Source organism: Eucalyptus grandis, chromosome 10 (assembly GCF_016545825.1).
Source record: "Eucalyptus grandis isolate ANBG69807.140 chromosome 10, ASM1654582v1, whole genome shotgun sequence".
Taxonomy (NCBI): Eukaryota; Viridiplantae; Streptophyta; class Magnoliopsida; order Myrtales; family Myrtaceae; genus Eucalyptus; species Eucalyptus grandis.
In genome coordinates this window covers 29,461,555-29,476,818 of record NC_052621.1, presented here as the reverse complement: position 1 = coordinate 29,476,818, position 15,264 = coordinate 29,461,555, and the positions used below count along the sequence as shown (strand labels likewise).

Sequence of the window (15,264 nt, the reverse complement as noted above, 5' to 3'; positions counted from 1 at the left end):
AAAATTCTCCTTTTTTTTTTTAATAACAAAAATCTTTCGCAAATTTAATTTGTTCAAACACTATTTTGTTCAAAAATACTGCATAATGGATCTTCACAAATACGATTTATCAAATACAATTTACATTTTGAAAAATTCCTTTAATTAAAAGGGCTTTTGTATTTTTTCAAAAACTTTTTCCAAAAGCCTTCCCAAATGCACTTCATTTATGCTATTCATTATCAACCATTGAATGACACTAGCTGAAAAAAAAAAGGTCAATTAAGAAAGATGGGGTCTGTGTGCACTAGAATGCACTAGAGCACTACATCGGTCGAATCGCACTCTCGGAACACATTTCAAGCCACTTATAGTTGGCTCATAGCTCGAGGAGGGATTTTACCAATTATCAGTCTTTACTGTCTCAACATCATTCTATCGTTTTTATTCCTACGCTCGCACAGAAATTTGATTGGATGATGCAGTGACTTCATAATTACTTTTGACTGTTGAAGTTTGGACTTCCAATTCAATTAACGAATTAGTGTTTTCAAGATCATACCAAAAAAATGTTCCATACAAATTTATAAGTGATATACAACTAACTGACTAAATCAAAGTTAGATCAATCAAAACATGTGAGTCCGCATGAATAAATCGTGAGTCCTACTCGAAATTGATATTCGCTCGAGCAAGCCTGCAAAGGTGAGCCAGGCAAAACTCGAGCACGGGCAATCCATCTCAAGCCCGTCCAAGTCGAGTCTCATGGCACGGAGGCACCGGCCATGTGACTTATTAACGAGATATAAGACAGAATGCTAACAGGACGAAATTTTGAAAACCTATATAAAAAGCTTGAACGACATATCTATGTATGTGTCGCCAAAATCATTCACATATCTAATTTCGATCCAAGTACATCGGCCGTGAGGAATAAATGAATGTTTAGTATAATGTTTGTGTGGTTAGAACATGACATGATTGCCAAAATCAACTGAATACCAGTGACTAAATTTCACTAAACTATCCCACTCTAATCATGTAAGAATGGACGGCCAAACTCGAAGGATCAAACCCAGATGAAAATTTAGACTAGAAAGTCACGACATCATGACCCTGAACTCGTCGAAGTTGATGACCCCGTCCCCGTTAAGGTCGAACCTGGCGATCATCGCCTTGCACTCGTCGAGGCTCCGGGACTCGCCGAGCCGGCTCAGCATCCTCTTCAGGCTCTTGGGCGTGATGCACCCGCCACTGCCGTCCACCTCGTACATCCGGAACGCCTCCTTCAGGTCGGCAGCCCTCTCCTCCGCCCCGCCTCCCTCGACGAAGGCCATGAAGTCCTCGAACCCCAGGTGACCGTCCCCGTCCCCGTCCAGGGCCGCCACCGCCGCCTCCGCCTCCGCCGGCGACATCTCCCCGCCGACGGCAGCCACGCACTGGCGCAGCTCCGCGGGGGATATCTTGCCGTCCTTGTCGCCGTCGAAGTGGCTGAACACGCGCTCGTACTGCTCGCGCTTATCCATGATGTCTGGCGATGTTTTATGTTAGCTACAAAGGGCTGAACTCGATTTCTACGTTGATGATGTTGTGAATTTTGACATGGTGTTTTTGAAGACGAGGGGATGGTCTATATATAGGTGGAGAAGACGCGTGTCCGTGTCGTTGACCGCTTGGGTTCGTAACTTGAAGGAGGGGGAATTCCACCTTTGCCTTTTGGGAAAAAAAGAAATCGGGGGTTCTCGTGCTCTTCCTTCGTTTGAGAATGAGGAACATAAAGTCAAAAGAAATCGACTCTCACGTCATTGATGAGACAATGCCCTCGAACTTCCGAGAAAACACTGCCTTATTATCATTTTCTATTATTATTATTATTATTAAATTTAATATCACAACAAATTATAAATTAATATATTTAAAATAAATACATCCCAAATAATTTTTTGATAGCCAAAATTCTCAAACTAGTAAACATGTAATAAATTTACCCTCCATTATTTTTTGTTAAATTAAATTAATCAATGATAAATAAAAGATAAAATTCTAAATCGATATACTTGTAATCTATAACGTGCCATCCAACTTAATATTTAATAATAAAGTATAATAGAAACTAATTATAAATTTATTATAGATGTATTAATTTTGGATATTTCGTATTTTAAAAGTTAATTTGTGATAAATTTATCACAAATATATTAATTTAGGATATTTATAGTCAAAAATTAATTTGGCATACATCCATCATTGATGTATCAGTTTAAGAGTTTTTTTTTAAAAAATATTAATCGTTATATTATCATCATCATCATTAAGACCACTTTTGAAGTGAGCAAAACAAATTTGATCATGTTTGGAAAAAGGTTAGTGCATTAAAAAGAAAAATAAAAGTTCAAATTAATTACCGTATCAATACTTTATGTATATTTTCAACGAGATCCTATATTTTATGCATGTCGCAAAGATATTGTGATGTTAGTTTAAGATCAAGAGTCAATGAACGAGGTTTCACCTCATACCTTTGATTCAAGATGATCAGTATGACAAAAAAAGTCATTATTTTACACTTACGGATTCGAATATACATTCCGATTCATCTTAATTACAAAATCGACAATCTAGACACATTTTGGAGTATGGTCTGGGCAGCCACATCGCGATCGCGCGGAGGATTTTCCTCGCCAATTTTAGCAATGATGAAGGCTTTACGACCAGGAGGGACATCAATCCCGACCGGTCAGCGGAAACAGCCGAGAACGAACCCCGCAATGTTGAAACCCAAAAAAGAAGTGGTAAAGAACATTCTAGAAGCGGAAACCATGGGTCACGCACGACCGAAAGGAACCGTACGGAACGGACAAGACGAGAGCCCGTAAAACAAGAAAAAGCGGGCAAAGCAACTTTTTGACCCTCGGATTGTTGTGCCGACGGATGAAGCTCCACCGGAGAAGAGGGGAGGGGGGCCTCCCATTTTCGTGGAAGTCAACAATGGGCGGGGGACGGTAGTTTCTAAGAACAACCCCCTACCCCACCGAGCAATGAGGGATTTTCTAGGCCTTAACTTCACTTCTCTAATGGAATCTCTCTCTACGGTTGGTGTTGAAAGGGGGAGTGAACATATGACCCTTTTTCGTGACGGCGAGATGGGGCGGGAAGATTCGCCTTGAGGGTATATTCCTATTTCATATGGGGAATCTTCTTGAGAATGTGCGATTGCGAGGGGAAGTGATCATTGGACGAGTTCGATCCGACCATGCTTAGTTTGTTCTCCAAACTTGCCTTTAATATATGTTGTGTTTTCTGGGATGGGCAACCTTGGCTCCTTCTCGTTCATACTTTGACTAAACCGAGTTTTATGAAGTTGCCATTGTGCCCATTTGAAGGTCAATCAAGATGAACTCAATGTTAGGTGATCTCAAACCTCTCTCACCCAAAAAGTTCGCTAAAATAACAAGGCTTTTTCTTGCACTTATAAAGTGACCACTAGTCCCTTTCATAACTAATGTAAGACCACATCAATACCCGAATGAGCTAGTAAATCTAGTTACTTCTTGATTGGATTTGATCTGTTACTATTGGGAAAATATGGCTTCGAATTGGGTAGAACAATGAAGTTGAATTTTTAGAGTTATCAAATCGAACTTTAAGGCGTGATATCACTTTCTTTAAGAGATTTATTTGCCCCATAACGTTACTAATGGTCACCGGCAAATATCCTCCAACATACAATAAAATCTCAAAATAAGAATATTAGATAGCAATTCTAGTATTTGTCAAGACTCTCTCTAGGAAACAATTGAAATAATAGCTGTAGTTTTTTCAGAAAGAATACTCGAAAAGATAAATAAAAAATAATAATAATAATAATCATTACCCACCCCGCAGTGGACGAGATGGTTCGTGCCTCACCTCTCAACTGGCAGAGAAGGGGTTCGAAACTTCTCGCCCCTATTGCGCGACTCACTTACGGCCCGTGGGAGGTGGGTCCCTGCAGGTCGCCCTGGGTTTACATTACCGGTTGTCGGTTGTACGGCGGTTCTCGAGTCACCAAAAAATATATATATAAAAAATGATCACTCCCATTTTTCCAAAAATTGATAGGTATATATATATAATATAACTCTTAAAACACAAGTAACTCGTCGTGAAAAATTGCAAAAAATGAACAAACGTGTCCTTTCGAAAATTGCCCAATTGAACTAAGGCATCCATTCAAAAGAAGTTGAAAACGAATAAATGCAACCCTTCGAGAAAAGTTGCAAATTGAATAAATATATTTTCCAAAAGTTGTCTTGAAAAGATACAAAAAAAAAAATCATAATAATTAATTAAAAATATTATTATTTTAATAAATAAAATTTCGATTTTTTTTTATTTCCAAAAATTCTCAAGAAACAAAAGACGTCCTTTGAATTGATTAAATTTAATAAGATAATCATACAAAAGAAAAAATAAAATAATAAAGGGGTTAGTACTAATTAAACCGCGAGCGCGCAAGCGTGCTAAGTGCGCCAAATAATCGTGCGCCCACACATGAGTATGGTGAGGGTCTAGCCCACATCCAATCTTGTTCACTAAAGAAACCCTACACTCATTAATTGGCCCACTTTCCTCCCACTTTTTCTATGTGGGACAAGAAAACATGCACTTAGTTTGTTTTTACAAACAAACCTCCAACAATTACCAGGTGTCCAATCTAATTATTTTCCTCTTAAGATGATTAGGCTCTTGAGAGGTGTGATTGTTTCTTTTTTTTAGGGACAAAAACTCAGGAGGTGTGATTAAATTCTTAAGAAAAGATGTAATTTCTCTTCTCCACAAGTGAATGCATGCAAGATTCCTAGACTCAACTAATCGATCTCTTTCATTTCTATTCTTTCCCTTTTATCATATGTGAAAGTGTCCTATAAAGATAAAGTTCTTGTAAGGACAAAAGAGAATTAGGCACATTTCAAATTGAAGTGCAAGGCTAAAATGTGACGCACATGGGAAGCTGACCAACTAGCTTGGGAAAATGGATGTCATGGCGTAGAATGAAACACAAGTAGGGGGGAAGGGGTGGGGCATGATCTAAATAAAACCTAAATGGGCCCATAAGTCTAGTTACTTCTCAATTAGAACAATGCAATACCAAGCATCCAATCCCAATTATTTCCCTTTTGAGATGATTCAACCCGAATAGGTTACTAGGGTTGAATCCGATCAATTAGACTCTCAAGAGGTGCGACTAAATTCTTAAGGAAAAATGTGATCTCTCTTCGCCCCAAGTAAATGCAAGAAAAGATTCTTAGACTCAATAAATAGATCTCTTTCATTGATTTATGTTCTTTCCCTGTCATTTGTAAAAGTGTCTTGGGAAGATAAAGTTCTCATAGGGACAAAAGAGAATTAGGTACATTTTATATTGAAGTGTGAGGCTACAACGTGACATGCATGTCAAGCTGACTTACTGGTTTGGCAAATGGATGTTGTGGCCGAGAATGAAGCAGTGGTATGAACTGCCCATGACAATAGTACTTTACTGGTTTGCGGGTCGTGTTGATTCTTTTTGGGTTTGACTTGGGACTTTGTGCCAAAACGCCAATTTTGCTTCTTCTGCTAATTTCTCTTGAGCCCAATTGTCCAGCAAAGTGCAGTCATTTGACAAAGCATGGATCCTCTCTTTGTCCATTTTGATCCTCTCTGTCCATTTTTCCTGTTGAACATCTAAAGATAAAACCTATATATATATGTATCAAACTATTTAATTAATGTGGTGTGCTTAGAAAGAAAGGCTGGAGTATCCACCATGATGTCTTATATGTTAATTTTTGGTCGATGAGTTTGGTGCTTACTTATTCTTTTATATATATTAAGCTTGCCAGTTAAGTATAGAAATGACAATGCCATTTACTTACTTATCTTTGAGATTGGGATATTCGATTCCCACATCTCCTGGTCAAATTTTATTTTTAAATTAAAAAAAAATATTTCATTGGAGACCTTAAAATTAAGAATGCACGTGTCATTTATAGAGATATTAAACATGTAATTTTCAATGCTTTAGAGAGAGAGAAGAGGGGGGGAACCATTTTAAATTCAAACCATATTCAACTTGTAAATAGACTATGATTCTATGAATGAAATTAGGATTTGCTTAATTTGATGAATCCCACGAGGGTCATTGTCAAATCCTTTTCCATTTTTTTTTTGACAAGAAATCCTTTTCCATTTCAGTAATAAGTAAAAGACGTCGTGGCTTGCCAGGGCCGCATGTACGCTGGTGCAAAATGCATCTTCGAACCTTCGAACATCTCTCGACCGTCCACGTGTCTCCCATCGGACCGATCTCCTCTGTCAAGGTCTGAAACCCTAGGAGGGAGAGCCTTCTAAAAGAGGAAACCATGCATCACGCACGACAAGAACGGTCAACAGGAGGGGGGGCCGTAATTACCGAGAGCACCCCCCCACTCACCCAGAAATGAGGGAGATTTTCTAACCCTAAATTACAGTTCTCTCTACATTTGGTGTTAAAGAGAGGAGTGAACATGTGAACTTCTTCCGCGACGGCAAGATAGGGCGGGAGAGCTAAAAGTTTCCCTCAAAGATGGAATCTATGTATGTACATTCCGGTTTAATATGGGGGAACCTTCCCGAGAACGTGTAATTGCGAGTGGAGGTGATCGTTGGATAAGTTCAATCCGGGACGCGCTCGACTTGTTTCCGAGTTTTATGAAGTTGCCATTGCGCCCATTTGGGGGGCTGATCTGGATGAAACCCGAATGAGCCCATAAGTCTAGTTACTTCTCAATTGGAACGGTATGTTATCAAGTGTCCAACCAATTATTTTCCTCTTGAGATGATTCCACCAGTATAGGTTTGTTGGATCTAGTCCAATCAATTAGGCTCCCAAGAGATGCAACCAAATTCTTAAGGAAAGATGTTATTTCTCTTCTCCACGAGCAAATGCGAGAAAAGATTCTTAGACTCAATTGACCAATCTCTTTCATTGATTTCTATTCGTTCCCCTTCATCATATGTGAAAGTTTCCTATAGAGATAAAGTTCTCATAGGAACAAAAGAGAATTAGGCACATTTCACATTGAATTGCAAGGCTACAACTTAACACCCATGGGAGGCTAACCTACTAGTTTGAAAAATGGATGTCGTGGCGGAGAATGAAGCACAAGTGAGGGGGATGATCTGGATAATACCTAAATGGGCCCATAAATCTAGTTACTTCTCAATTAGAATGATGCGATACCGGGTGACTAATCCCAATTATTTTCCTCTTGAGATGCTTCAGCCTAAATAGGTTTCTTGGGTCGAATCCGGTCGATTAGGCTCTTGGGAGGTGCAACCAAATTCTTAAGGAAAAATGTAATTTCCCTTCTCCTCGAGTGAATGCGAGAAAAGATTCTTAGATTCGATAGATCGGTCTCTTTCGTTGACCTCTATTCTTTCCCCTTTGTATCTATAAAAGTGTCCGGGGAAGACAAAGTTCTCATATGGACAAAAGAAAATTAGGTACATTTCACATTGAAGTACGAAGGCATAACGTGATACTCATGGGAGACTGGCCTACTAGTTTGGGAAAATGGATGTCATGGTCGAAAATGAAGCACGAGTTAGGAATCACCAATGACAAGAGTACTTTACTGGTTCACGAGTGTTGATTCTTTTTGGGTTTGTCTTGGGATTTTGTGCCTAATGCTAGTTGCTTCTTTGGTCCCCAATTGTCCAACAGCAAATTGCACCTCTAGGTGAATCAATTGCTGACAAAGTATGGATGCCCTCTTTGTCCCCTTCTCTAGTTGAACATAGACAACACCTCCCCCCTTTTCACTCACACACACACTCACTATCGAAATATGAAATATTTATTTAATGTTGTGTATTAAGAAAGAAAGGTTTGACCATCTACCATGATTTCCTATATGTTAATTTATGGTCAGTTGTCTTGCTCTATATATATATAACCTAGCCAATAAGTATAGAAATGATCAATTAAGTCGGCTAAGCGCCATTTACTTATCTTATATATAGTAACCTGGCCAATTAAGTATAGAAATGATCAATTAAGTTGGCTAAGCGCCATTTACTTATCTTGGAGGTGGGAATATTCAAATTTCCTTTCTTTTAATAAAAATATATTTCATTGGAGGCATCAAAACTAGGAATGCGCTAGTCTAGTAGATAATGAAAGCGTAATTTTCATGTTTGTAAAATCAAGAGAGAGAGCTCAAAAAAAAAAATCAAGAGAGAGAGAGAGAGAAAGAGGAGGGGCGTTGCAACCATTTTCAATTCGATTCATATTCAATTTGTATCCGAGTAGCATAGAGATACAACCAATTTGTAAAGATTTTCATGGTGCCAAATAGTCCAAATTCTACTCTTTATGAAATTAATGACCATATATTTTTCTCCTCAATAGCCATATCAAGTTACCCCTTTTTAAATGATCATGCAATTTCAATATAAGATTTCCTATCAATTACCGATGATATATGCACAAGCATTCTGAGGTTTTTCATCGCGTAAAATTCAAAAAACTGTTTTCAATTTTCTAGGTGCAAAATGTAAATTGCGAATTAGCTATTACAATGAGAAGATAAGTATTTTATGTGGCGAAAACACAACTGTAACTTACATATAAATAGGTTAACAATTAAATTAGGATTTACTTAATTTGAGGAATCCTCATCCCATGACGATCATTGTCAAATCCTTTTCCATTTTAGTAATAAGTAAAGAGGCCGAAGCTGGCTAACTCTGGCTTTTTACTGGGCCCGCACGGAGGTTGGCAAGGGATGCATCTTCGAAACCTTTGAACATCTCTCGACCGTCCACGTGTCTCCCATCGGATCGATCTCCTCTACCAAGGACTGAAACCCTTGGAGGGAGAGCATTCTAGAAGAGGAAACCATGCGTCACGCACGACAAAAACGGTCAACAAGGGAGGGACGGTAATTACCAAGAACACCCCCCCACTCACCCAGAAATGAGGGACATTTTCTAACCCTAAATTATAGTTCTCTCTACATTTGGTGTTAAAGAGAGGATGTGACCATGATGGAACTTTTTGAGGAATTGTCCATATGAAAATCGGCAAGATGGAATCTTCTGTATGTACATTCCCTACACCACCGCATGGGTCGATTTAAATTAATTAATATGTCAAGGGAACTTTTTCAACTCTAACTCTCCCACTCCAATTGTGATTGCGAGTGGAGGTGATCGTTAGATGAGTTCAATACGGGACGCGCTTGACTTGTTTCCGAATTTTATGAAGTTACCATTGCGCCCATTTGGGGGCTGATCTGGATGAAACCCGAATGAGCCCATAAGTTTGGTTACTTCTCGATTGGAACGTTATGTTGTTGAGTGTCCAACCAATTATTTGGCCAGGATAGGTTTGTTGGATTTAGTCCAATCAATCAGGCTCCTAGGAGGTGCAACCGAATTCTTAAGGAAAAATGTTATTTCTCTTCTCCACAAGTAAATGTGAGATTAGGCTCGATTGATCAATCTCTCTCTTTCATTGATTTATATTCTTTCCCCTTTATCATCTATGAAAGTGTCCTATAGAGATAAAGTTTTCATGGGGACAAAAGAGAATTAAGCAAATTTCACATTGAAGTGCAAGGCTACAACTTGACACGCATGGGAGGCTGACCTACTAGTTTGGGAAAATGGATGTCACGATGGATAATGAAGCACAAGTAAGGGGGGCGATCTAGATAATACATAAATGGACTCATAAGTCTAGTTACTTCTCAATTAGAATGATGCGATACTAGGTGTCTAATCCCAATTATTTTCCTCTTGAGATGCTTCAGTCTAAATAAGTTTCTTGGGTCGAATCCGATCAATTAGGCTCTTAGGAGGTGCAATCAAATTCTTAAGGAAAAATGTGATTTCCTTTCTCCTCGAGTGAACGCGAGAAAAGATTCTTAGATTCGATACCCCTATTCTTTCCCCTTTGTATCTATAAAAGTGTCCCGGGAAGACAAAGTTCTCATAGGGACAAAAGAAAATTAGGTACTTTTCACATTGAAGTACGAAGGTATAACGTGACACCCATGGAAGGCTGACCTCTAGTTTGGGAAAATGGATGTCATGGTTGAAAATGAAGCACGAGTTAGGAATCGCCAATGACAGAAGTATTTTACTGGGTTGTGTTGATTCTTTTTGCGTTTGTCTTGGGATTTTGTGCCAAATGCCAATTGCTTCTTTGGTCCCCAATTGTCCAATAGCAAATTGCACCTTTAGGTGAATCATTTTCTGACAAAGTATGGATCCTCTCTTTGTCCCCTTCTCTCGTTGAACATAGACAACACCTCCCCCTTTTCACTCACACACACACTATCGACATATCTAATTAATGTGGTGTATTAAAAAAGAAAGGTTTGACCATCCACCATGATTTTCTATATGTTAATTTATCATCAGTCGTCTTGTGCTATATATATATATATTAATCTGGCCAATTAAGTATAGAAAGGATCAATTAAGTCAGCTGAGCTCTGCCATTTACTTATCTTGGAGGTGGGGATATTCAAATCTTGTGTCTCCACAATCAAATTTTCTTTCTTTTAATAAAAATATATTTCATTGGAGGCATCAAAACTAGGAATGCACTAGTTCTAGTAGATATTGAAAGTATAATTTTCATGTTTGTAAAATCAAGAGAGAGAGAAAGAGGAAGGGCGGTTGCAACCATTTTCAATTCAATTCCTATTCAACTTGTATCTGAATAGTGGAGAGGTGACTCTTCCCCTATACAACCAATGTGTAAAGATTTTCATGGTGCCAAATAGTCCAAATCGGACTCTTTATGAAATGAATGACCATATCTTTTTCTCCTCAATAGCCATATCAAGTTACCCTTTTTTAAATGATCATAGAATTTCAATGTAAGATTTCCTATCAATTACCAATGATTTATGCACAAGCATTCTGAGGTTTTTCATCGCGTAAAATTCAAAAAATGATTTTCAATTTTCTAGGTGCAAAATGTAAATTAAAATGAGAAAATAAGTATTTTATGTGGCGAAAACACAATTATAACTTACATATAAATAGGCTAACAATTAAAATAGGATTTACTTAATTTGAGGAATCCTTATCCCACGACGATCATTGTCAAATCCTTTTCTATTTTATTTTATTTTTTTGGTCGAAATCCTTTTCTATTTTAGTAATAAGTAAAGAGGCCGTAGCCGGCCAGCTCTGGCTTTTTATTATTGGGCCAGCACTTAGGTTGGCAAGGAATGCGTCTTCGAAACCTTTGAACATCTCTCGACCGTCCACGTGTCGTACATCGGACCGATCTCCTCTATCAAAGGCTTGTGGACGCCGATCCCCGGGCCTTTTTTCCTCCATATTCCGGGAGCTCCCCCAATGATCTAGAGACACGTGGCACTTCGGCCCATTGCGCGTGGAGATGTTCCGCTGCACCGAAATGCATGGGATCGCGCCTCATTTCCCGAGGGGTCGCTAAAACCTCCTTCTTCGCATCCTTTTCCCGTTTTCCGCAAGGCCTCTTCCCCACCGTCCGCCATTTCCATCTTCCATCTAAAACCCTAATTCGGCCCCGCCTCGCCGCCATGGCCGGACTGAGCCGCCACCTCGCGGCCGCCGCGCGGAGGCTGCCGGAGCGGCTGCGCGTCCCCGCCGGCCGGGCCTACGGATCTTCGGCCGGCGCGGCCCTCTGCGACTACTACTCGGAGGAGGAGGAGGAGCTCGGCGGGCCGCGCGAGGCCGCGGGGCCGCCGCCGAGGGCCGGGTCGCAGAAGCTCGTGCCGGAGAGAGGGGTGCAGTGGGTGGTGATGGGGGACCGGGGCGCGAAGAAGCACGTGTACGCCGAGATGCTCGCGAAGCTTCTGGAAGTCCCTCACATTTCCATGGGCTCGCTCGTGCGTCAGGAGCTCAACCCTCGCTCTTCGCTGTACAAGCAGGTCTTGTTGATTTTGATTCTCCTTTTTTCTTGGCGTTATTGGAAGTTTGCTCCTTTTGGAGGAGAATTAGCGGGTTTGATTATTAATTGTCATGTGCTGGCGTCGCTGATTAGGATGAAGAACCGCGTGATTTTTCGAAGTCTTTTCGTTGCTACCAAATTCGTGTATCTTCATTCCAAGAGACGAAAGAATGTTCTTTTGCAAGCATCCAAAGGATCTTTATGTATTCATTAATTATTTGGTGAATTTGGGGAAGTGTATTAATTTTTGAAGCGTATCGCTCTGTTGTAGCCTCATGTAATATCTGGTGGATTTTCTTTTCGATTTTGTTTTGAAAAATTAAAGCTTTTCTCCGTTTTCGTTTATCTGACAGATTGCGAGTGCTCTGAATGAGAGGAAGCTTGTACCAGAGGAAGTGATTTTCGCACTGTTGTCCAGGAGGTTAGAGGAAGGATATTACAGAGGAGAAACAGGGTTCATTCTCGAGGGTATCCCCAGAACAAGGGTCCAAGCTGTAAGTGGAATAGCTCTCCACGCCGCCCTTAATCAGCTTTTGGGGCTGAATCTACTTGATGATAATAATGCGAATTCGCATGGCTGTTGGGTCATGCATTTGAATTTTTTATGCTTGGACGGAATCTTTGACGGAGGACTGTTAATGTGTAGTTCTCATGAATGTCGGTCCTTTATCGCAGGAGATCCTCAACCAATTTGCCGACATTGATCTAGTTTTGAACTTCAAGTCCACAGAGCAAGACCCTCTAGCAAAGAATTTAGGGACTGGAGCATTTCCTCCATCCCTGGACTCTACCAATTTGCACTTACCCGGTTCCAAACCTGGTTTAAGGTCATCAGGAGAGCAACTGGTTTCTGCTGATGTTAACAGTGCCTGGAAGGAAAACTTGACCGTGTATGCAGAACAGGTAGGGGGTGTACTCTCGAATATAATTCTGAAGTCTTATATGTGAGATTCAAACCAGTTTTCTTTCTCTTATGTCAATGTGCTGTGTTTTCTTCTTCTGGGAAATAGCTTCCAAGGCGCTGGCTTGTCTCAGTTTTATCCTTCTATATGTGTCGGGTTCCATCCAGTGCTATTATGCATGCGCTTAAGATGCTTCTTTAGGCCTCTGGTTGATCCGTCATACATATTGTAAGTAGAGGAAAGAATGATTCGCTCATTTGTCTTCTATTTTCAACAGACTAAGCTGCTGGAAGAGTATTATCAGAAACAAAAGAAACTTCTCAACTTCCAAGTTGCAAGTGCGCCTGGAGAAACCTGGCGTGGGCTGTTGGTGGCACTACAGCTTCAGCATGTGAATGCTGTCGACTCTTCCCAAAAGCTGACTGCATGAGTCTATTCATAGGTGATTCGTGGAAGCATTTCCCCAATCACAACCCGGCATATCGTAAATATATACGAGTCTAGAGCGAGTTGAGTTCTGGCAAGTATTCCAATTTTGTATTAGTTTTGGAGGCATCAATCCAAGTTGAGATGCAGTGTGTTGTGTTTTTCCATGTGAGAAGAGATCGAAGAACAGAAAGTACTGGCATGTATGACCATTATATGAGAGCATGTTCATATATCTCGTGATTGAAATAGTTTGTTCTTATTGTGTCTGATCTCCTTCTTTTTTCTTTTCATCGGAGTTGCTATTGGGTCTGTTCATTGACGAAGTACGGGGTTGTCTTCTTTGGCAAAGAACACAATATATCAGGGACTGCAGATTATAGAGTTCTAGTCTTGACCGTAGTTTTTCTTCAATTTCAGTGATGTCCCTTGTTCACTTGTGACTTTCTCAAATTCTATTCTTGGCTTTTTGTTTCTCTGAATTGATTTTAATAATTTCAATTGAAAGAGATGCACATGTTCAACGTAGGGAAGCGGAAGAACGTCAAGTTCAAATTAACTATTCTGTACCTTTGTAGCATAGCAACAATAACGTTCAAATTAACTATTCTGTACCTTTGTAGCATAGCAACAATAACGTTCAAATTAACTATTCTGTACCTTTCTAGCATAGCAACAATAACAAAAATGCTGTAGTTATAGCTTTAAGAAATCATCATTCAGGTCTGAAATTTCTATGATGACGTCCAAGCCATGGTCGCCGTAGAAACTCAAAAAAATGAAAAGCGCAAGCTGGCTCCAGTACGTGCCATTTGTATTTTAATGGTTTGATTCTTTGGGATGATTTAATTTTTGTTTGTTAATCTAAGAGCATATACAGGTGCATGAATCTCATAGCACTGAGAAGAGCACCATTCTCTGCAGTCTTCAAACTTTTCTCTACTTCGCGAACGAGTAAACGCAAGGCTCTGTTTAATTGCAAGGCCATGTTTACCGAATTCTATTTCTTGGAACCAAATAATCTCTTGGCTTTTGGGGCAAAAAAATGATGCTGTCCTTCTATTTCGATATCACGCGTCCTTCTTCCATCGCATGGAACCTCATCAGCTGTGCCGTCCTCAATGACGACTAGCCGGTGGATGGAAGTTTAATCTATTTGGACATCACAGCAAACCAACTCTCAATAAAAAATTATATGATATAAAAAATGCTTGAGATGTTTTCTTTTGTGTTGATCATGATGGTGCGCTGACTTTTGGATTTATGAAGCTGAATTTGTACAGTCTACAAAAAATAAATGAATTCTGATGATGATTATTAATACAACTTGGAATGGGAAATGGAAATATATTGTGACCAGCGTCATCAATTTATAGGTGTCAAAATTAGTGGACCAAGTTAGTTTTCACTCAGTATGCAAGGAGGTTTCCAGAATTTCTCGGGTAAAAGCGTTCACGTAGAAACAACACTAGTGCCTGGTGTCATGGAGGGCCCAAGGATATCCCTGGCGTGCCGAGTAGGGGAACCGAAGTTTAAAAGTGCAAAAGTCAAAGAGCCCGTAGAACTAGAGTGTCGACATTCAGAAGTTTGCACCCGTCTAGAAATGGACTGGTGAAGCATTTATATTGAGAGTCGCGTTGACTAATGGATGCGATTGTGCCGGGTGGCAATTCTTGTGTACAGAAATTGATGGAGGATGCGTTCCCGCATGTCATGGAGATATAGGCCAATGATCGATTGCCGCTGTTTAAGAAAAATATTGGTCCCATACGAAGTTGCAATGTACTAAGAGGACATGAGTCGATACTAAACTCATTGAAAAACGATAGAAGGTAAGTCGAGGACATTCTCACTTCACTTTGAGTGCATCAAATCATAACTCTCATTAGATAACTAAGGGTTCCAATACCAATCCATGTGAGAACGGTCAGTGAAATTGAGCCCACTATAAATCCCTCAATAAAAGATATTTGTTCATAAATTTAGGAGGTTATAAAA

At 39.8% G+C, this 15,264-nt stretch overlaps 2 protein-coding genes across 2 annotated transcripts; one reads left to right on the top strand and one right to left on the bottom strand.

Moving 5' to 3' along the window:
• Positions 1-860: 860 nt before the first annotated feature.
• LOC104422698 (putative calcium-binding protein CML19) lies at positions 861-1,687 on the bottom strand. The gene has a single exon (XM_010035094.3). It carries the CDS (start codon positions 1,503-1,505, stop codon positions 1,080-1,082), a length of 426 nt encoding a protein of 141 aa, XP_010033396.2. The 5' UTR covers positions 1,506-1,687; the 3' UTR covers positions 861-1,079.
• A 9,800-nt stretch (positions 1,688-11,487) lies between these two features.
• On the top strand, positions 11,488-13,536 carry LOC104431233 (probable adenylate kinase 7, mitochondrial). The gene is made up of 4 exons (XM_010043898.3): positions 11,488-11,918; positions 12,292-12,432; positions 12,614-12,841; positions 13,118-13,536. Exons 1-4 carry the CDS (start codon positions 11,568-11,570, stop codon positions 13,268-13,270), a joined length of 873 nt encoding a protein of 290 aa, XP_010042200.2. The 5' UTR covers positions 11,488-11,567; the 3' UTR covers positions 13,271-13,536.
• Positions 13,537-15,264: the final 1,728 nt, after the last annotated feature.